Source organism: Tachyglossus aculeatus, chromosome 14 (genome assembly GCF_015852505.1).
Source record: "Tachyglossus aculeatus isolate mTacAcu1 chromosome 14, mTacAcu1.pri, whole genome shotgun sequence".
NCBI lineage: Eukaryota > Metazoa > Chordata > Mammalia > Monotremata > Tachyglossidae > Tachyglossus > Tachyglossus aculeatus.
In genome coordinates, this window is record NC_052079.1 from 52816108 (window position 1) to 52839009 (window position 22902).

General features: G+C 50.0%; 1 protein-coding gene across 1 annotated transcript; it reads right to left on the reverse strand.

Moving 5' to 3' along the window:
* Positions 1-2790: 2790 nt before the first annotated feature.
* DESI1 (desumoylating isopeptidase 1) lies at positions 2791-22426 on the reverse strand. Its single transcript, XM_038756253.1, has 6 exons — positions 22262-22426; positions 11324-11345; positions 7944-8013; positions 5951-6060; positions 3907-4029; positions 2791-3415 (listed from the first exon to the last, which is right to left on the reverse strand). Exons 1-6 carry the CDS (start codon positions 22347-22349, stop codon positions 3322-3324), a joined length of 507 nt encoding a protein of 168 aa, XP_038612181.1. The 5' UTR covers positions 22350-22426; the 3' UTR covers positions 2791-3321.
* Positions 22427-22902: the final 476 nt, after the last annotated feature.

The window sequence follows — 22902 nt, forward strand, 5'->3', positions numbered from 1 at the left end:
CTGCTCCCGGAGGTCACGGTTGTAGGCCTAGGAGCTCCTACCGCACGGTTGTGCCATAATTTAGCTCCTTGGGGCCGCCCCTGGGCGACCAGGGGGTTGGAGAGTCAGGATCGGGGGAGGCCTGGTCCCACTATGACGGGGAAAGGAGCAGAACGCGTCCTTGCCAGCCATCCAAGGAGATGCCGCACCCCCTGACCCACACAGACCTACAGGACTCTGCGAAGGTAGGGCCGTTGGAGAGGGCTACGAGACTTTTCCCCACCTCGCTGTGACAAACCGTGATGACTGTGGTATTTGTTAAGCGCTTACTATGTTCCAGACACTGTACTAAGCGCTGGGGGGGTAGAGACAAGCAGATCGGGCTGGACGCAGTCCAGGGGGCTGTCTTGGGCGGCCAGCCGTGTGGGATGCGCGGGGCTCGGGGAAGTTGCTGCTATGCTGACCCTGAAAGCCGTTGCTCTCACGGTTCTTTTGGCCCATGAGCAGAAGATACAGTCTGTTCCCGGCTTGCTAGGATGACCCTTGCCCGGGATTTTGGCACGCGGGTGGGATTCCTGGGTCTCAGGAAGAATTAAGCCACTCTCCTCGACTAGAATCCCAAACCGTTTCTGTGATCTCCTGACCACAGTTGCCGTAGGGACCCTTGATGCGGACCCCCGGGGCAGGCAGGCTGTATTCATTCAATCGTACTGACTGAGCGCTTACTGTGTGCACAGCACTGTACTAAGCGCTTGGGGAGTACAAATCGGCAACATATACAGTCCCTACGCAACAACAGGCTCATTCTATAATGATTTCCAACCTCCTCTCCTCATTGATGACGCTGGAGTTCCCTCTAGACTGTCAGCTCCGTGTGGGCAGGGAACGCGTCTGTTGTTACCTCTCAAACCCCCTCAGTCAGGAGCTACATATTCCAATTCTGAGAGGGCGGCGGGAGCAGGGCTCCTCATGTCTAGCCTTGTCAGGAACGGCAGGGGCTATGGAGGGAATTTCCTATTATTCTAGAGCTGCTAGGTTCAATTTTCACATTCCTATTAGGTGGGAACGACCCCTCCAGAGACTCCAGTGGAGCAAAGGAAAGGAAATCTGGAAGCCTCTGAAGAGGGGAAAGATGATCGTCATTCCTAACTCTGCCTAAAGATCACAAGAGCAATCCATCCATTGATCATATTTATTGAGCGCTTACTGTGTGCAGAGCACTGTACTAAGCGCTTGGGAAGTACAAGTTGGCAACATCTAGAGACAGTCCCTACCCAACAGTGGGCTGGCTCACAGTCTAAAAGGGGGAGACGGGGAACAAAACCAAACATATTAACATATTAAGAGCAAAGGAAATCTGGAAGCCTCTGAAGAGGGGAAAAATGATCGTTGTTCCTAACTCTGCCTAAAGATCACAAGAGCAATCCATCCATCCATCCATCCATCAATCGTATTTACTGAGCGCTTACTGTGTGCAGAGCACTGTACTAAGCGCTTGGGAAGTACAAGTTGGCAACATATAGAGACAGTCCCTACCCAACAGTGGGCTGGCTCACCGTCTAAAAGGGGGAGACGGAGAACAAAACCAAACATATTAACATATTAAGAGCAAAGGAAATCTGGAAGCCTCTGAAGAGGGGAAAGATGATCGTTGTTCTAACTCTGCCTAAAGATCACAAGAGCAATCCATCCATCCATCCATCAGTATTTATTGAGCGCTTACTGTGTGCAGAGCACTGTACTAAGCGCTTGGGAAGTCCAAGTTGGCAACATATAGAGACAGTCCCTACCCAACAGTGGGCTGGCTCACCATCTAAAAGGGGGAGACGGAGAACAAAACCAAACATATTCACATAGTAAGAGCAAAGGAAATCTGGAAGCCTCTGAAGAGGGGAAAAATGATCGTTGTTCCTAACTCTGCCTAAAGATCACAAGAGCCATCCATCCATCCATCAATCGTATTTACTGAGCGCTTACTGTGTGCAGAGCACTGTACTAAGCGCTTGGGAAGTACAAGTTGGCAACATATAGAGACAGTCCCTACCCAACAGTGGGCTGGCTCACCGTCTAAAAGGGGGAGACGGAGAACAAAATCAAACATATTAACATATTAAGAGCAAAGGAAATCTGGAAGCCTCTGAAGAGGGGAAAGATGATCGTTGTTCCTAACTCTGCCTAAAGATCACAAGAGCCATCCATCCATCAGTATTTACTGAGCGCTGTGTGCAGAGCACTGTACTAAGTGCTTGGGAAGTCCAAGTTGGCAACATATAGAGACAGTCCCCCTACCCAACAGTGGGCTCACAGTCTAAAAATCCCTCAGCTTCTCTTTCTGCCTCCCAGCGAGGGTTTCGGACTAGAATCCCGAGTGCCTTTCACACACTCACATACAAACTCAGGCTCAGTGGGGACTATTTTTTATCCTTATTCTTCATGAGGGACTTACAAGTCCTGGGGAATGCTATTTCCCCTTAGACCCCCGCTCCCCCCCAACCTGTGTTCTGTCGGGGTCACCGACCTAGGGAGCCCGTCACGGGGCCGGGACGGTCAGGTTTCTCGAATCCGGAGGATCCAAGCAGGGGAAAGGCCAGCTTCCTGGCGTTCCCGTTGGCCTGCCGCTGGCTTTCCCTGCCCTGAAGCCGCTTTAACAGCCGGCCCTTTTCCTGGATCTCTCCCTCCACGGACGAGGGGGTTGCGGGGGAGGCAGAAACGGTTTGGGACCGAGCGTGGCTAAGGGCAGACTTCCTCAGGATGGGGGAGAGGGGGAATACAGTCCCCCTGTGCCTAGGCCCCCAATCAATACACTGTCACCGTGATAGAGAGTTTGTTTAATACCAAGTAGGCTTTGCTCCCACGCTGTGGGGCATTACAAAATTCACCTGGGGAGAGGGAAGGGCGGGGGGCCAACACGTGGGAGATTCCCGCTAAAGGAGCGCTGGTCTGGGGTTCTCCCTCTCCTCCCCCTTGAAATCTGCGCTTCTCCCGCTGGGCATCCCCCCTTCTGCGCCAGCCCCTCTTCCCCCTCCAGAGTGGAGGGTTGCGGGGTGAATGTGGGGAACATTCACGTCAGGGGTGAACACACAGACAAGACAGCCTTAATAAATTAGTAGAATACTATTAGAACGGATGGCTTTTTTTTTTTTTCAGTTGTCCTTGTAGCAGCAGCAGCAGCAGCAGAATTGTCCCACTAGCCACCTAACGAGCCCTCTCCCTGGGCAATTTCGAAAGCCCCGTCCCCGGTGGTTAGCTCTGATGTAAAATTAGAAAATAGAAATCTGGCAGGGTTTGTTTCGTTTAAAAAGGAAAAGCCCTGGCGAGGTGGGGCACTCCCTTCCGGTCCTGTTAGCTCTGGCCGTTGTGTCTGCCAAAGGTGGTTCCGCCGGAGGGCTGGATCTGGATGGAGTCCAGCAAGGGCCGCAGGGCCTGTCCGAAGGGCCTGGTGGGGTGGGAGCAGGATCAGAGAGCGGCTCTCGGCCACACGACGCCCTCCCTCCGCTCAGGAGGCAAGGCCCAGGGCCGTCCCTCCCAGATTCCTTCGCTCAATCGTATTTATTGAGCGCTTACTGTGTGCAGAGCACTGGACTTGGGAAGTCCAAGTTGGCAACGGTCCCTAGGCAACGACGGGCTCACAGTCTCGCAGAGATGGGTCTAGGGACACGTGTGCCAGCCCACACATCCCGCATCCCCCACCTCCCCCCCTGCTTCCTTTCCCCAGACTGACCGCACAAGCCCCCTCAACCCTCGCCTCCCCGGACGTCTCATCCGATGGCATCCGTGATCTCCGCCCGGTGCTCTGCCCGGTCGGGGTTTTGGGCCTGCCCGCTGGGTGGTCTCTGTCTGAGGCGCGGGGGGAGAGGGGGCCGGGGGATCAGCGGGGCCGCCACCGCTGATGGGCTGGAGAGGGGCGGGAAGGGGGGGGGGACTCACGTGGAAAGGACTTCAGAAGGAAGGTCTGTTATGTAGGAGGGGATCTTCCTCCCAGTCAGGAACTGCGCCACTTCATTGCTGAAGGTGTTACAGTTGTGTTCAAAGAGATTATAGGCCTCACCCCTGTAGATTGGAACAGAAGATACTACTACTACTAATCATCATCATAATAATAATGACATTTGTTAAGCGCTTACTATGTGCAAAGCACTGTTCTAAGCGCTGGGGAGGTTACAAGGTGATCAGGTTGTCCCACAGGGGGCTCACAGTTTTAATCCCCATTTTACAGATGGGGGAACTGAGGCCCAGAGAAGTGAAGTGACTTGCCCAAAGTCACCCATCTGACAACTGGCAGAGCCGGGATTCGAACCCATGACCCCTGACTCCAAAGCCCGGGCTCTTAGACTTTTAGACTGTGAGCCAACTTTTGGGTAGGGACTATCTCTATATGTTGCCAACTTGGACTTCCCAAGCGCTTAGTACAGTGCTCTGCACACAGTAAGCGCTCAATAAATACGATTGATGATGATGATGATGAGCCACACTTCTTCTCTACTACTACTACTACTACTAATGGTATCTGTTAAGTGGTTACCATGTGCCAGGCACTGTACTAAGCGCTGGGCTGGATACAAGCAAAAGGGTTGGACACAGTCCCTGTCCCATGTGCGGCGCACAGTCCCGATTTCCACTGTAGAGACGAGGTAACTGAGGCACAGAGAAGTGAAGCGACTTGCCCCGGGTCCCACGGCAGACGAGTGACAGAGCTGGGATTAGAACCCATGACCTTCTGATTCCCGGGTCCGTGGTCCACTACACCACGCTGCGTCTCAAGTTAGCGCAAGGCCCACCAGTTGTGACGCAGCTGAGGGGTCTTTTGATGTCAGAAAATGGAATCTGTTTCTGTCTTTCTCTTTCGCCCTCCACTAATACCTCGGGATTTTGCTGATTAAAACCCTTGCACCCAAGGGGAGGACTGTGGCCACTTTTAGGAGAGGGCAAGATGAAAAACGGCAGCTCCCCGTACAGGCGTATGGGGAAATGTTTGGGGAGATATATCTCTGTGGTTAGTACCTCACCAGGCCCAACTGCCTGCAGTGAGGAAGGCAGGAGTCAAACAGGCCTCAGCTAACGTTTGCCGAAAACGAGGAGTCAGTTTGGTCAGGACAGACCAGCGGGATGTACCGCGATCACAAAAGGATCGTGAGGCAAGGAGGCGAAAGCGGAAACAGTGCCAGGCGCTGCAAACCACAAACACAACAGCACAAGGCGCAGCCATTGTGTGGGCACGTTGCAGCCGGGACGGTGGCTTCTGGATCGGCTTTTTCCAATCTCCCGTCACCCACAGGTCAATTTCACTGTCTGCGGCTCCTTCAGCACAAAGGACAACCCTGCTGACTAGCCACTAAAAGTGCCAGGGGACCTGCAAAGTTTTACCTCTGAATCTCTAGACAGCTCTAGAAACCAAGCTCCTGAATTCCTCGACGAAGTATTTCATCCCCGCCGACAGACAGCAGTGAAAGTTCCGTTCAGGCCACTCTGGATTTTACTGAAGTTCTCATTAATCCAGTTTGGGGACCACCCAGGAACCTCTAAGATTTCCTCACTTTCAGGAAAAGGAGGGAAACTCAGATTTGCGATTCGGGTACGGACTTAGTAAGAGGCTTTTGTGGGAAGAGAGTTGGAAGATATGGACTAAAATGGAAATCCTGAATTATCAGCGCTCTCCCAGTTCCCCCCTGGCCCAGAGAGTTGAGAATCAGCTGATCCCGTGGACAGGTCCCGCAGACAAGCGTGGCCACACCGGGGTGCGATCTCACAGCCAGGACGGGATTTCTGGGAGCACAACCAATTCTCTTCCGGGTGACAGATTATGTGCCAAGCCACACTAGCACCTTCAGGAAGTGAGCAGGATCTGGGAACGTTTTCCGCTCTGGTACCAGGTTTGCTCCTCGTAGGCGATTTTTAAGTCGCGGATGCCGGTGGGCTCAGGACGGAGGACCGCCTCCTCCCAAGCCCCCGCCTCCTTTCCCCGACAACTCACCGGAACAGCGACTCCCCCAAGGAAGACAGATATTCCAGGAAGATTTCCTCCGTGACTTCGGTGCTTCCCACGTCGACCACAGAGTCTGGGGGGCCGAGCAGCGTCCCGCCCTGGGAGAGGCAAAGCGAGTGAGGCGGTCGGCCGCTAACGGAGTCCCTCGGAGTGGCTAGAGTCCTCCACCGGTGGGACGGCACCCACGGCTCGGTTCACGCACTCCGTGTCTGCAGCGTTCCATTTTTCAGCCGGGTAAACAGAGGCTCAGAACCACGAGCCCCAGCTGGGATTATCGGGACTAGCGCCCTAATCCATCAGTGACGTTTATCGCGCACTTACTGTGCGCAGAGGACGGTACTAAGCGCTTGGGAACGTACAATTCAACGGAGTTGGTAGACATGAATGCAGCCCACGAGGAGCTGACAGCTCCCTATCTCCCAGCTCGATCCTCTAGCTATGCTTCCTCCTCCGTGGCTCGGGGGGGTGGGGAAATCCATGGGATAAGGCCTGGAGTTACCCAGATTGGGACTGAAATTTCTATCAAGTGCAGTTTGGAAAAGGGGAACGGCCTCAGAACATCAGGCCTGATGGAAAATGTGAGGAACAAGAAAAAAAGAAAGGAAGGACAAGAGGGCAGCTGAAGTGGCTTACATTTGATTGTCCATTTCTGCCCATTCACTACTCGGGCATGGGGAGTTAACTCTTCCTTTGGGGGGGTGAGAGGTGCCATCTTTGGACTCCTCTACACTAGTGAAGTGTCCGGCCTCTCGTCAAGGGCTCCCAGCCTAGAGATGACAGACCCTGATGACCTAGGACGAAGGGTTGAAATGCAGTCGTGCCCGTCAGCCCAAGCCCCCTAGTAATCAGGCGGTGGGCCAGGTGAAATTGAAAAAAATGGAAAATGTGACCCAAAATATTATTACAGAACATCAACTACTGGTATTTACTGAACGCCCATGTGCAGAGCCTTGTACTAGACAAGCGAGAGAGTAAAATCGGGAGTTAGAGACGGTACAGATGAAACCTCATTATCAACTAGTCTGAAAGATGCTCATTATATTGCAAGCTCACTATATTCACGTGAGCGGTAATAGGAAATATGTGAAAGCACTCACACACACACACACACAGAAATACATACAGAGTGAGTGATATCTGTTCATTGCTCTCTACGGGCCAAGCATTGTGCTAAGCGCTGGGATAGATACAACGACATCAGACACTGTCTCAGTCCTTTGCAGTCTAAGGGAGAGGGAGAATGGGTATTTAACCTCCATTTTACAGTTGAGGAAACCTGCACCAGGGCTACCAGATGACAGAAAACGGGGCTCCTTTAGCTGAAGCTCCATTTCCCCCGACCCCACAACACCCCAAATTTCAGTGGACCCAGGGGACGAGGGAAAATGAAACAGGAATCACAGATGATCAAGAGTGATCCCTACATTCTGGTTGGAAAGGGAGGGGGTTGCGGGGCCCAACGGGGGGATCAGGCTTGGTTGCCACAACTTTCCCTCACTTAGGGAAATCTGGAAGCGAGGGGGTAGGAAGCCTCACCCCGCAGAAGCCCTAAAGGCTGACTGATTTCTTGATCTTTAGCGACAAGGTTGAACTGACTGATGGTGATGAGGGAGGGGATTCCTCTAGCACTATGAATGCAGAGGGGCTCATCAACTAGCCCACGCTCACTGTTGGGTAGGGACTGTCTCTATATGTTGCCAACTTGTTCTTCCCAAGCGCTTAGTCCAGTGCTCTGCACACAGTAAGCGCTCAATAAATACGATTGATTGATTGATTGATAAGCTATCCGAACGGCCCCACCGACAGTGTCCTGCTCCTGCACCCCGCATGCCTAGGGCCAAGAAGCTTTCCTGCCGGAGCTGGCTGTCAAGGAAGGGAGACAACTTCTCCGATGGGAGCGGCGAGGGAGGGGCGGACAGGACGGATGAAGGTTTAGGAACCTCATGAGGGGGGTCAAAGATGGCTGGAAAGAGGCACTTACGGGGGGGCAGCTGGAGATGCCGCTGCTTCCGAAGAAGAACTCATCCTTGTGAACGACTATGGAGGTGTGCCTGCCGTGGATGGAGGAAGAGGAAGTCAACCAACCGCAAACCACGTCGACAGAGCCAAATGACATCCCTAACTAACGGTCTGCCCTCGTTACCCACCGCCCCAGGAATCGGTGAAACCCACCGCCACTGAATAAGATGCCCCAATTAATTTAAGGTTTTAAACGGCGAGGGCGGCCCCCGCGCCTGGCCAGACTGGAGCAAAGACAAGGGAGACGCGTGGATTTTCAAGCCCTCCATAGCTCACCACTGGGGAGGGCCCAAGTCCGAGCTACTCAGGGAGTGAAAGAGGGGGGCCGTGTTGTTGGGACCACTGCTCCCCAGCAGCAGGAGTGGAAAGGAGGCTGGCTGAGCTTCTTCCCATGGAAGCCTTCACCTTTACCGGGAACACCTTAGAGCTGACCGACCAGACGGTCGGGATGTCAGGCCCCCGGTGGGGCTTTTCCAGAGGTGGGGGGGGGGTGGCCATTCCATAGGCAGCTCCCTCCCCCTCTCTAGAAATAAAGCGGTCCAGCTCAACCCAGCAGCTGCCAGGCCTGGTCTGGCCCAAAAGTGAGGCGAGGGTAAAAGCGAAGGGGGAGAGGAAGGACATTAGATTATGACCTATATTACTGCCGAATAATAATAAGGATGGCATTTATTAAGCGCTTACTATGTGCAAAGCACTGTTCTAAGCGCTGGGGAGGTTACAAGGTGATCCCTTTTAGACCGTGAGCCCAATGTTGGGGAGGGACTGTCTCTATATGTTGCCAATTTGTACTTCCCAAGCGCTTAGTACAGTGCTCTGCACTCAATAAATACGATTGATGATGATTGATGATCAGGTTGTCCCTCGTGGGGCTCACAGTCTTAATCCCCATTTTCCAGATGAGGTAACTGAGGCACAGAGAAGTGAAATGGCTCGCCCAAAGTCACCCAGCTGACAACTGGCAGAGCCGGGATTTGAACCCATGACCTCTGACTCCAAAGCCCGGGCTCTTTCCACTGACCCATGCTGCTTCTCCAATCCGAATCAGACCAATGCTTCATTCAGCTCAGGGTCCTGCCTCTAAAGGGAGACATGGAAGACCCAGATGTTGATGGGCCCCGCATGTCTCAGGATTAAGCTGCATCTTTACGTGGGGATTTTAAAGGGGCGGTTTTTCATTCATTCAATTATATTTACTGAGCGCTTACTGTGTGCAAAGCTCCATACTAAGCGCTTGGGAGAATACATTATTTTTCTTAACTTCTTATTAACTTACTGACTTCTCTGAGCCTCAGTTACCTCATCTGTAAAATGGGGATTACAACTGTGAGCCCCGCGTGGGACAACTTGATCACCCTGTATCCCTCCCAGTGCTTACAACAGTGCTCTGCACATAGTAAGCACTTAACAAATTATTATTATTATTTTCTTGTATAACCAGTTATGGATCGAGACCATCCAGGGATCGACTTACTCCTTCCAATAGCCCGACCGTTTCCCTCTTCATCTCCAATTTTCCCCTAATAACCCGCCCTTGATTTCTCATCCACGGATTTATTCAAACCTTTATGGATTCTATTAATATTTTCAAAGAGGAGCGGGCAGAGGAGGAAGGAAGGGATAAAAGTGAGCATAGATGGCTTTCGGCTGCCCCACAGAAAGCAGAGTCGGGAGTTTTTGGGTGGTGGCCTTAATGATGATGATAATAATAATAATAATAATGACGGCATTTATTAAGCGCTTACTATGTGCAAAGCACTGTTCTAAGCGCTGGGGAGGTTACAAGCAGGTTGTCCCACGGGGGGCTCACAGTCTTAATCCCCATTTTACAGATGAGGGAACTGAGGCCCAGAGAAGTGAAGTGACTTGCCCAAAGTCACCCAGCTGACTCTCCCCCTCGTCCCCCTCTCCATCCCCCCCATTTTACCTCCTTCCCTTCCCCACAGCACCTGAATATATGTATATATGTTTGTACAGATTTATTACTCTATTTATTTTACTTGTACATATCTATTCTATTTATTTTATTTTGTTAGTACGTTTGGTTTTGTTCTCTGTCTCCCCCTTTTAGGCTGTGAGCCCACTGTTGGGTAGGGACCGTCTCTAGATGTTGCCAACTTGGACTTCCCAAGCGCTTAGTACAGTGCTCTGCACAATCAATCAATCAATCGTATTTATTGAGCGCTTACGCTCAATACGATTGATTGACAATTGGCGGAGCTGGGATTTGAACCCACGACCTCTGACTCCAAAGCCCGGGCTCTTTCCACTGAGCCACGCTGCTTCTCGTGAAGCTCCTTAATGCTTCAGGACCAGTCGGGATCGGGCCAGTGAGCGGCTGGGGTTGGGCGCTTGTGACCAACCCCTTCCCCTTCCCACCCTCCACTGCTCTCCGCCACCCACATCTCTCCCGGTGGGTCAGACCGGACCAGACGTAGCCAGAAGGACGAGTCTAACCCTCTCCTCTCCACATCGGGGAGGGCCGGTACCACAGGAGGAAGCCGGGACTCGGGCTTTCCCTCTGGGACCAAGAAGGGATTCTCCAGGCTCCGACTCTGCCCGCAAAGGAGCGTTCTGGGGGCTTGTCACCTTCCTCAGGGGCTGCTGATGCAGGCCCTTCTTGGAGGAATGGACACTGGATTGTACACATATCATCAATCGTATTTATTGAGCGCTTACTGTGTGCAGAGCACTGTACTAAGCGCTTGGGAAGTACAAATTGGCAACATGTAGAGACAGTCCCTACCCAACAGTGGGCTCACAGTCTAAAAACCTGCATATGTGCAGCTGGCCCATGGGGTTGGCCCACGTGATGTCTTGGCTCCAGCTGCTGATAAAATAATCATGGCCATTTTATTTAGGGCAGGGCACGCTGGTCCAACAAGCTCACCTACACTTCGGTGGTGACCTCAGGCGCGATGCTTGCCCTCGGTGTCCCCTGGCAGGAGGGCGACGAGGGGATGGGGGCTGGCGTGGAAGGGACGGTGTCGAGGCTGTAATGACTGGGCGGCTCCATCACCAATCGTATTTATTGAGCGCTTACTATGTGCAGAGCACTGTACTAAGCGCTTGGGAAGTACAAATTGGCAACATATAGAGACAGTCCCTACCCCACAGTGGGTCCAGCTCAGGCTGGAGGTGCTTTGCCAGAGTCGAGAGGGAAGCCAACAAAATCCCTCTCTGCCCAGGCCCTCCCTTGAATTCAGGACTGGCTCCCTCAGCTTGGAGCCTTCAACAGGAACAAAGAGGGGGCCGGAGCTTGGCTGACCAACTGCGTTCCGGGACGTCCCTGAGCAGCCACATACCATCCCGACTAATCAAGCCAGCCAGTCCGGGAAAACTTACCAGATGCCTTCCAGTTGTTTCCCTGGGGAGAGAAGAGAGAATAAATTCACTGACAGATTCAAAGCAGGGCCACCGAGGACGGTCCCATCGCACCCATTCGTTGCCTATCATCACGTGTCTGGCCAACGCCAGCAAGGGCTACTGGACTTGTTTTCACCCCAGGTACATTTGGGACTCATTTTCCAATAAGATCATGACCTGTAAGCTCCCCGTGGGCGGGGAATGGGCCCGTTATATTGTAGTACTCTCCCAACCGCTTAGTAGTAGAGTGCTCAGTAAGTGGAAATGTCCAGAACAAAGAGGAAGAACTCTAGGCAGAAACTGGATGCTATCTATACAGGTCACCTCTTATTTACTACCCTCGAGAGTCTTCCATGTCCTCAGTCTCCTAGTCAGTCAATTCATCATCATCATCATCATCATCAATCGTATTTATTGAGCACTTACTATGTGCAGAGCACTGTACTAAGTGCTTGGGAAGTCCAAGTTGGCAACATAGAGAGACAGTCCCTACCCAACAGTGGGCTCACAGTCTAAAAGGGGGAGACAGAGAACAAAACCAAACATACTAACAAAATAAAATAGAATAGATATGTACAAATAAAATAAATAAATAAATAGAGTAAAAAAAATATGTACAAACATATATACATATATACAGGTGCTGTGGGGAAGGGAAGGAGGTAAGATGGGGGGGATGGAGAGGGGGATTCACCCATCACTAGCATTTATTGAGGGCCTTTTCAACCCACCTTTCTCCCTCGTACCCTACGGATGCAAGGGTGGGCCAACCGCTAAGATGCTGGGCGAGCAAACAGGCAAGAACCTTAAAAATGACACAAGGGGCAGCTGATATCCGGCCCCGTCTGAGCTGAACCGTGAAGTCTAAAAAGCCGAAGCCCGAGTCTCTGTACTCATTTGGGCCCCAGACTTTCCTTGGAGGAATCCATCATCCCACCACTCTAACAACCTGCTGAGCCACTGGTGGTGAACTTGATGGGCAAACTTCCGCCCTGGGCCGTGTCACTGCCCTCACCTTGGCTGGTGGGTAAGTCATCGTCAATCGTATTTAAGTCATCCCTGGACTTAAAGTTCCATAGAAAAAGCAAACTGAGAACAAAATGGCTGTTTACCGCTCACTCCAGGACCCCAGCATCACCAAGAAAAAGCCCTTAAGCATCACCCCTCTGGGCACTGACCTCTGACCTCTTTTAGACTGTGAGCCCACTGTTGGGTAGGGACTGTCTCTATATGTTGCCAATTTGTACTTCCCAAGCGCTTAGTACAGTGCTTTGCACATAGTAAGCGCTCAGATATGATTGATGATGATGATGATGACAGGTACTGAATGAAGGAAGTCAACTAGTTACGATTCCCACCCTCTGAGCACTTCAAGTCTACGACTTGACTAGTCAGTCAAGACTACTTGATTAGTCAGTAGTACTTACTGAGCACTTACTGTGTTTGGAGGACTGTGTAGTAAGCGCTCAGGATAGTACAAGCGCTTAGAACAGTGCTTTGCACATAGTAAGTGCTTAACAAATTCCATTATTATTATTACAAGAGAGTAAGTAGACTTGATCCTTGCCCTCAAGGAGTCTACTATCTAGCCAGGGGAGACACTAAAAGAAATTCCAGATAAAGAAGAAGTAAAAGAAAACAGCAAAACAAAATGCTCACTAACAACGGGAGTAACTTTGCCACTTCGAATGTATAACAAGTCTCAAGGAAAAGGAAGGTCAGTATTTTGCAGAGATGCTCTCCCAATCTTCCTGTGTCACGGGATATCATTAACTGTCATGCCCCAGTTTCCCCCAAAGTTATACTCTCTCGTTGGTTTACAGGGAAGAACCCTTGGTTGTTCTTTCCAATCTCCATTAGTGGCCCAAGTCATCTGGACCCTAACCCTGTTTAATAGAAATGAGGCCTGCCTTAAACAGGCCGGTATGTTCTTACCCCTCGTTAATAATCATTAATATCTGTACGGCTAAAGTCTCCGGAAACAACACCCTTCGAACTCCGAATCGCCTGTCCTTTGGAAATGAGCCAGAGAAGCAATGTGGTCTAGTGGAAAGAGCACCGGACTGGGGATCAAGTGCCCTGGGTGCTAGCCCGGGCCTGCAGCTAGCCACCTTTGTGACTCCGGGCAAGTCACTTAACATCTCTGGGCTTCAGTTTCCTCATCTGTAAAAGCCGAATAATAACACTGCTCCTCCCCACCACTATTTCCGGGGGATTTTGTAAAGGTAAAATGTGACAGATGGTTCGTGAAAATGCTCTGGTGGGTGGGAGAAAGAATGTCACACTGATCCAAGGTATTATTAGCGCGGGGTTTAAGATTCACAGAGGGAAGGTGAAGGGGGAGACAGAAACACTTCTATATGACCAAAATCCATTTTGAGGGAGGGAGGCGAGAAGAGGAGGAATGATCCGTAGAGACTCCTTTGCAAAGCTGCAGAAATGAAATGGATTGTTTTTTGGTCGGGGGTTTGGAATTGAACTAGGGCACAGGGCCTTTTTTAGACCTGAAACAGGCCCAAGGTAATTTTAATATTCAATCCAACCTGATTACTTTCCCGCTAGGGTCTCTCCAGAAGGTAGACAGCGGGAGGATTAGATGGCTGCCTCTCTCCAAGCTGGCCGGCGCAGTTGATTTACTCGTTTTTTCTTTTTTGTGGTATTTCTTAGACGCTATGTCCCACGCTCTGTACTAAACGCTGGGGTAGAGACAAGATAATAAGGATGGACACGGTCCGTGTCCCACATGGGGCTCACGGCTTTAATCCTCATTTTACGGATGAGGTAACTGAGGCCCAGTGAAGTGAAGTAACTTGTTCAAGATCACACAGCGGACAAGTAGGTGGAGTTGGGATGAGAGCCCAGGTCCTCTGGCTCCCAAGCCTATGCTCTTTCCACTAAGCCACACTGCTTCTCCAAGACTTGAGGCCCGAAGGAGGAAGACGGGGTCTAGAAGCCCGTGGGGGTGCACATATACACAGGCGCTGTGTTTTTATTTACCAATAAAAACAAGTAGTTCCAGGAGACAGCAGGACCATAATGGTCTAGCCTTCCTTGACCCGAACAATATTTTTTGAGAGCTCTTGTGAATGCAGTGCTGGGTTAACCTCTAAGTCCAGATCTCCCGGATGCGATAGCAAATGATAAAGATCATTTATTGAGCAGTCGGTGCCCGATAAATGCCTCGTACTGAATAATAATCAGATGACGGCAATGGGGCCTCTGCAGGCGGCGCATTGTCCCAGACGGGGGAGGAAAGAGATGTACCACCAGCTCCCTGGCATAAATCAAGTAAATCCCGAGCTTCCCTCCTTGATTCTCCCCTTTAGTGGCGTAGGGTCTGTAACAGGAAGAGATGACTGTCATTGCCGTGGGCCACTCCACAGGCAAGGCAAGGCTGTTTAGGTTCAAAACGGAGTTAATTTCCATGGGATCGACACAGATCCCGGACGGGGAAAAGTGAGAAGGGTCTTAGTCCAATGGGCCGAATGACCTTATCTAGGCCAGTCATCCCCTCCTTGACTGCTCCCTCTGCCCTCTTTAACAGAAGGCGTCACGATAATAATAATCGTGGGCACCGTGCCCACCGCCCTGGCAGTGGTAAGCCAAAATCATTTAACCGCAATCGACTCTTTCCCAGCCTAACCCCAGGAAGGACTAATAGCTGTGATATCTGTTAAGATGCTTACTGTGTACCACGAGCCGGGGTAAGCACAATCACCTCAGACACAGTCACGGTCCCATCTGCGGCTCACAGTCTAAACGGGAGGGAGAACAGATAGTTCACCCCCCTTTTACAGATGAGGAAATGGAGGCATAGAGGAATTAGATGACTTGCCCAAGGTCACACGGCATGCAAGTGGCTGAGCTGGGGTTAGAAACTGGGTCTCCTGACTCCCATTGCCCTTCCCGACTAGGCCATGCTCTATCTCACCTCAAGGTCAGGAGCTCAGGGTGGAAGGAACAGAAGGGAGGCTGAGTTAAGCAGACCTAAGGACAGTATTTGCCCGCGTACCGATCTCACCGGATAGATGCCCCAACACTTTGGCTTTCGTTATTACTCATCAATCCTATTTATTGAGCGCTTACTGTGTGCAGAGCACTGTACTAAGTGCTTGTACTCAATCAATCAATCGTATTTATTGAGCGCTTACTATGTGCAGAGCACTGTACTAAGCGCTTGGGAAGTACAAATTGGCAACACATAGAGACAGTCCCTACCCAACAGTGGGCTCACAGTCTAAAAGGGGGAGACAGAGAACAAAACCAAACATACCAACAAAATAAAATAAATAGGATAGAAATGTACAAGTAAAATAAATAAATAAATAAATAGAGTAATAAATATGTATGTATGTACTCGGCACGAAGAGCCACGTGACCCAAGAAGTTGCCCCTATAGATGGCTATGGATCAGGAAAAGAGGCCAGGCCAATTTCCCAGATCCATATCCTTCAAGCTCAGAGAGCAAAACAGAGGACGATGGCTTCGCGAGGTGCTTGCAGGGTGATGCGGTAGCACAAAAGGAGCATGAGATGGGAGAGCGCAGGAGCAGGGAATGTGAACCGGAGCAGAGAGACCGTTTGCAGAGCCGCAAAGTCACACTGCCGGAGAAATCCACGATAAGCGTCCTTGCCCAGCCCCACTTATTCACATCTTTGGTTTATCCAGACTGGTTGGGTTTCACTTCTGGTGTGCTCCGAATTTGGGATAAGTTCCAAGAGGACTAGAAATTACCTGCTGTCAGCAATGAAGGAGCGCTTAGATTACTGTGCGTTGGAAAGTGAAGTAAGCCATTTTTCAGTTTGGAATCCATTTAGATGTAACTAGGACCTTCAGATTTCCAAGCACGTGGACGCAAGCTCAGCCCTACTTTACCCTAATAAATGGATTGGTACTGACCTTGTTCTATTCACCGCTCCCTGTGTTCAGTTCTAGGTAATTATATGTGGTATTTGTTAAGCACATAATTATAGTGATAATAATCATAACAGTGGTTTTTGTTAAGCACTTACTATAAGCCAGGCACTGTTCTGAGCCCTGGGGTAGATGAGATAATCCAGATGGGCACAGTCCCCGTCCTTCATAGGGCTCACGGTCTTAATTCTCATTTTACAGATGAGGGAACGGAGGCACAGAGAAGTGATTTGCACACAGCAGGCAATTACGGGGCAGAGCCGGGATTGGAACCCAAGTCCTTCCACTACGCCACGCTGCTTCCTTCGGGGGTGCCTACTCATATCCTCAGCATCTGCGTGAAAGTGCACTTTTCTAGGCATTTGGGACGCACACGATAAAAGATGAAACGGTCCCTGCCCCCAAAGAGCTTACATCTTAAACAGTAAGAATAGACAGAACTCCAAAAAACAGTTAGCCAGAGAAAAAGAACAACACGGGACCACGTGACAGCCAAGAAGTGACCCACTCACAGAACCACCTCAAAGGATTTGATCCCCCAAGTGACTTAAATCTGTGAGGAACCACGTTTTAGACTGTGAGCCCACAGTTGGGTAGGGACCGTCTCTATATGTTGCCAACTTGTTCTTCCCAAGCGCTTAGTACAGTGCTCTGCACATAGTAAGTGCTCAATAAATACGATTGATTGATTGATTACACAACATATTCTGCTGTGGGGAGAGGTGGGTAGGAGGGGCTTTAAATGTTTTAGTCCAACTTTGACTCTGTAACTCTTTGACTCTATGAAACTTGGGAGCCTTAGTTCATTCATTCAATGGTATTTATTGAGCGCTTACTGTGTGCACTTGGAAAGTACAATTTGGCAACAGATAGAGACGGTCCCTACCCAACAACGGGCTCACAGTCTAGAAGGGGGAGACGGACGACAGCACAAAACAAGTCGACGGGCCTCAACAGCATCATAGTACAGTGCTCTGCACATAGTAAGCGCTCAATAAATACGATTGATGATGATGATGATGATGATCATAGTTGAGTCTTGAGCAATGCTTTCCGGCTAACCCATGGAGAAATACCACCGCTCTTAAGAGGAGAATCAGGTCATGCTCAAAGAAAGGAACTTGAATGGGACGGAGAGGGCTTAAAAGAGTAGAGGTTTGGTTTGATCACCAGATCACTGGATAGCAACCAAAACATCCCTAGGATTAGAGTGGGTGATGCGTTGGGGCGACGGTTTTTTGGAGCACGTGACTCTCTGCCCCTCGTCCCCCTCTCCATCCCCCCATCTTACCTCCTTCCCTTCCCCACAGCACCTGTATATATGTATATATGTTTGTACGTATTTATTACTCTATTTAGCAGCGCGCATGCGCCCTGGAGGGAAGGGGGCTCGTCGATGTATGTACATATCTATTCTATTTATTTTATTTTGTTAGTATGTTTGGTTTTGTTCTCTGTCTCCCCCTATCAGACTGTGAGCCCACTGTTGGGTAGGGACTGTCTTATAGGTTGCCAACTTGTACTTCCCAAGCGCTTAGTACAGTGCTCTGCACATAGTAAGCGCTCAATAAATACGATTGATTGATTGATTACTTGTACATATCTATTCTATTTATTTTATTTTGTTAGTATGTTTGGTTTTGTTCTCTGTCACCCCCTTTTAGACTGTGAGCCCACTGTTGGGTAGGGACTGTCTCTGTATGTTGCCGATTTGTACTTCCCAAGCGCTTAGTACAGTGCTCTGCACATAGTAAGCGCTCAATAAATACGATTGATGATGATGATATGCTGACAGGAAAAAAAAAAATCACTGTATGTCAGGACCACTTGAAAATGACAGGCACCCTGCCCTTTCTTTGGCGAATTCCGTCTAACTAGGAAGGGGCTGATACGTTTTAGTTTTGACTTCCCTTCTTACTGCCTTTTCCGTTTCCAGGTCATAACCTGAGGGAAAAGGAAGCCTAGAAGTTTGCTTTCTCACTGGGAGCAAACAGATCAAGTGGCCTCCATCCAGGAAATCCGGTCACAAGGACTAAAGTCAGAGTGACTGGCACTTCCCTCCAATGGTGACTTGGAAACTTTCGCTTTAGGACTGTCCCTCCCTCCATTTCCACTTTCTATCTAAACTCACGGTAATTTAAACATCTGAAGGCTTTTGGAGGATACCTGCTGTACTGAAGCAGGGTTTGACCTTTTGACCTCTATCCCCTAGCATTTCACTAGCTATCTTCCCTCGAAACTATTTAAAACCGGACACTCGCCGGAGATGAATGAAATCGGATGAATATTTGGAAAGATTTTTCCCCTCGACTCAAATGTTGCTCTCACGAAGGTGCAGACCAGAAACTCCATCTACGTGGTCGGGTAAACATTTGTTGACTACACACCAGTCCATTTTTTTTTACTAGATAGAAGAAGAATCAAATGGAAAAAAAACCTCATCCTGGCTGTTGTCTTCATTTTAACCGAATCTAGCATAAGTAGAGGTCTATAAATAGTGAAGTGTGCGAATTTTTGGACTGCAGAGAGTGTCCCGGTATCTGAACAGGATAGATTTGTACATATCTATCCTATTTATTTTATTTTGTTAGTATGTTTGGTTTTGTTCTCTGTCTCCCCCTTTTAGACTGTGAGCCCACTGTTGGGTAGGGACTGTCTCTATATGTTGCCAATTTGTACTTCCCAAGCGCTTAGTACAGTGCTCTGCACATAGTAAGCGCTCAATAAATATGATTGATGATTGATGATGATGATGATGAAGGGTGGGTGGCTCTTTCTCCCCTAAGTCTGTAGGCCTGCCTTAAAATAAAAACATTCTTAGCACCCTGGTTGGTAAAAGTGGAATTTCCCACCTTTGGAGGTGATACAGTCGAGGGATCTTGGGGGATCTCTTCCCTTCATTCACTCAATCGTATTTTTTCCACCTTATAACCCCCCAGAGCTTAGAACACTGCTTCGCACACAGTAAGCGCTTAATAAATGCCATTATTATTATTATTATTATTGAGCGCTTACTGAGTGCAGACCACTGTACTAAGCGCTTGGCGAGCACAATACAGCAATAAAGAGAGACAATCCCTGCCCACCACGGGCTACCTTCCCCACTCTGTGGGCAACAGGGCCCTGAGGGTGGTGTGGGCACCTCTGCCCAATCCCTGGGAACAAATGCCCCCCGGCCACCGGCTCCAGAGGCCTTAACTTCTCTCATTTCTTGGGTTCTCCGCCCACCTTGAAACCAGCAGACAAGTGGCAGAGCCGGGATTCGAACTCACAACCTCTGACTCTTGCCACAAAGCCACGCCACTTCTCAATCTCCCCCGGCACTTGACCCATAGTAAGTGCTTAACAACCACCGTCATTATTATTATTATTAATAAATATGTTTGCTGTGTGACCTTGGGCAAGTCACTTCTCTGGGCCTCAGTTCCCTCATCTGTAAAATGGGGATGAAGACTGAGAGCCCCCCGTGGGACAACCTGATCACCTTGGATCTCCCCCAGTGCTTAGAACACTGCTTAGCACATAGTCAGCGCTTAACCATACCATCATTATTATTATTAAATAGGTGCTTAGAACACTGCTTAGCACATAGCGCTTAACCAATACCATCATTATTATTATTAAATAGACACAAATACCATAATAATAATAATGTACAAATATGTACAACTATTCCTTCTATGCCTCGGCCTCCAGACCCCCATCTATACCCCGGTTTGGTAACTCCCCGCCGCCTTTTTTTAAATTAAATTTTATTTTTAATGCGTGGCTCAGTGGAAGGAGCCCGGGCTTGGGAGTCAGAGGTCATGGGTTCTAATCCTGGCTCTGTCCCTTGTCAGAGCGTGACTTTGGGCAAGTCACTTCACTGAGCCTCAGTGACCTCACCTATCAAATGGGGATGAAGACTGTGAGCCTCATGGGGGACAACCTGATGACCTTGTATTCCCCCCCCCCAACCCCCCGAGCTTAGAACAGTGCTTGGCACATAGTAAGTGCTTAACAAATGCCAAATTATTGTTATTATTCTCTAAGACTCAGTTCCCTCATCTGTCAAATGGGGATGAAAACTGTGAGCCCCACGTGCTAGAATCTGATTACCTTGTATTCCCCCAACCCCCAGCGCTTAGAACGGTGCTTGGCACATAGTCAGCGCTTAACAAATACCAAAATTATTATTATTATTCTCTGAGCCTCAGTTCCCTCATCTGCAAAATGGGGATGAAGCCTGTGAGCCCCATGGGGGACAACCTGATCACCTTGTATCCCCGCCCAGTGCTTAGAACAGTGCTTGGCACCTAGTCAGCGCTGAACAGATGCCATCATTCTGATGAGGATGAGGATTTCATTCATTCAATCATATTTCTTGAATGCTGACTGTGTGCAGAGCACTGTACTATGCGCTTGGGAAGTCCAAGTTGGCAACATATTCATTCATTCATTCAATCGTATTTATTGAGCGCTGACTGTGTGCAGAGCACTGTACTAAGCGCTTGGGAAGTCCAAGCTGGCAACATATCCATTCATTCAATCATATTTATTAAGCGCTGTGTGCAGAGCACTGTACTAAGCGCTTGGGAAGTCCAAGTTGGCAACATAGTCATTCAATCGTATTTACTGAGCGCTGTGTGCAGAGCACTGTACTGAGCGCTTGGGAAGTCCAACTTGGCAACATATTCATTCATTCAATCGTATTTACTGAGCGCTGACTGTGTGCAGAGCACTGTACCAAGCACTTGGGAAGTCCAAGTGGGCAACATATTCATTCATTCAATCGTATTTATTGAGCACTGACTGTGTGCAGAGCACTGTACTAAGCGCTTGGGAAGTCCAAGTTGGCAACATATTCATTCATTCATCCATTCAATCGTATTCATTGAGCGCTGTGTGCAGAGCACTGTACCAAGCGCTTGGGAAGTCCAAGTTGGCAACATATTCATTCATTCAATCGTATTTATTGAGCGCTGACTGTGTGCAGAGCACTGTACCAAGCGCTTGGGAAGTCCAAGTTGGCAACATATTCATTCATTCATCCATTCAATCGTATTTATTGAGCGCTGTGCGCAGAGCACTGTATCAAGCGCTTGGGAAGTCCAAGTTAGCAACATATTCATTCATTCATTCAATCGTATTTATTGAGCGCTGTGTGCAGAGCACTGTACCAAGCGCTTGGGAAGTCCAAGTTGGCAACATATCCATTCATTCAATCGTATTTATTGAGCGCTGTGTGCAGAGCACTGTACTAAGCGCTTGGGCAGTCCAAGCTGGCAACACATTCATTCATTCGATCGTATTTATTGAGCGCTTACTGTGTGCAGAGCACTGCACTGAGCGCTTGGGGAAGTCCAAATTGGCAACATATTCATTCATTCAATCGTATTTATTGAGCGCTGACTGTGTGCAGAGCACTGTACTAAGCGCTTGGGGAAGTCCAAGTTGGCAACATATTCATTCATTCAATCATTCATTTTTAGACTGTGAGCCCATTGTTGGGTAGGGACTGCCTCTACATGTTGCCAACTTGGACTTCCCAAGCGCTTAGCACAGTGCTCTGCACACAGTCAGCGCTCAATAAATACGATTGATTCAATCGTATTTATTGAGCGCTGTGTGCAGAGCACTGTACTAAGCGCTTGGGAAGTCCAAGCTGGCAACATAGCCATTCATTCAATCGTATTTATTGAGCGCTTCCTGTGTGCAGAGCACTGCACTGAGCGCTTGGGGAAGTCCAAGTTGGCAACATTCATTCATTCACTCACTCATTCATCCATTCAATCGTATTTATTGAGCGCTTCCTGTGTGCAGAGCACTGCACTAAGCGCTTGGGGAAGTCCAAGTTGGCAACATATTCATTCATTCATCCATTCATTTTTAGACTGTGAGCCCATTGTTGGGTAGGGACTGTCTATGTTGCCAACTTGGACTTCCCAAGCGCTTAGCACAGTGCTCTGCACACAGTAAGCGCTCAATAAATACGATTGATTGATTGATTGATTGATTGATTACCCAGCATGATGGGGCTAAGCCTCCGGGCCAGGCCCTTGGACAGGTCGTAGACGTAGAGCTTCACCGGGAAGAGGCCGGAGGGCTCCATGGTGGCGGCGGCGGGCCCTCGTCCGGCCGCCCCCCGCCGCCGCCGACCGGACCGAACCGGACCGGACTCCCTCACGCGCGCTCGCGCATGCGCACCACCCGCAGGCGCCCCCCCTCACTGTGAGGTGACAGAGGGCGCTCCACTCCTGCGCATGCGCCCGGCGGGCACGTGCCGGAGAGGAGGGGACGCGCGCGGCTAGAGCGGTGACGTCACAGGGACCCCCGCCTTGGGGGACACGCCCTTCGCCTCGGAGGGGACGGGCGCGCCGCTATTCATTCATTCATTCATTCATTCATTCAATCGTATTTATTGAGCGCTTCCTGTATGCACAGCACTGTACTAACCCCGCCGACCGGACCGGACTCCCTCACGCGCTCTTGCGCATGCGCGCCTCCCGCACGCCCCCTCCACTATGAAGTGACAGAGGGCGCTCTCCTCCTGCGCATGCGCCCCGAGGCCCCGCCCTCTCGCGCCCGCGAGGCGGGCACGTGCCGGAGAGGTGGGGACGCGCGCGCGCGCGGCTAGCGCGGTGACGTCACAGGGACCCCCGCCT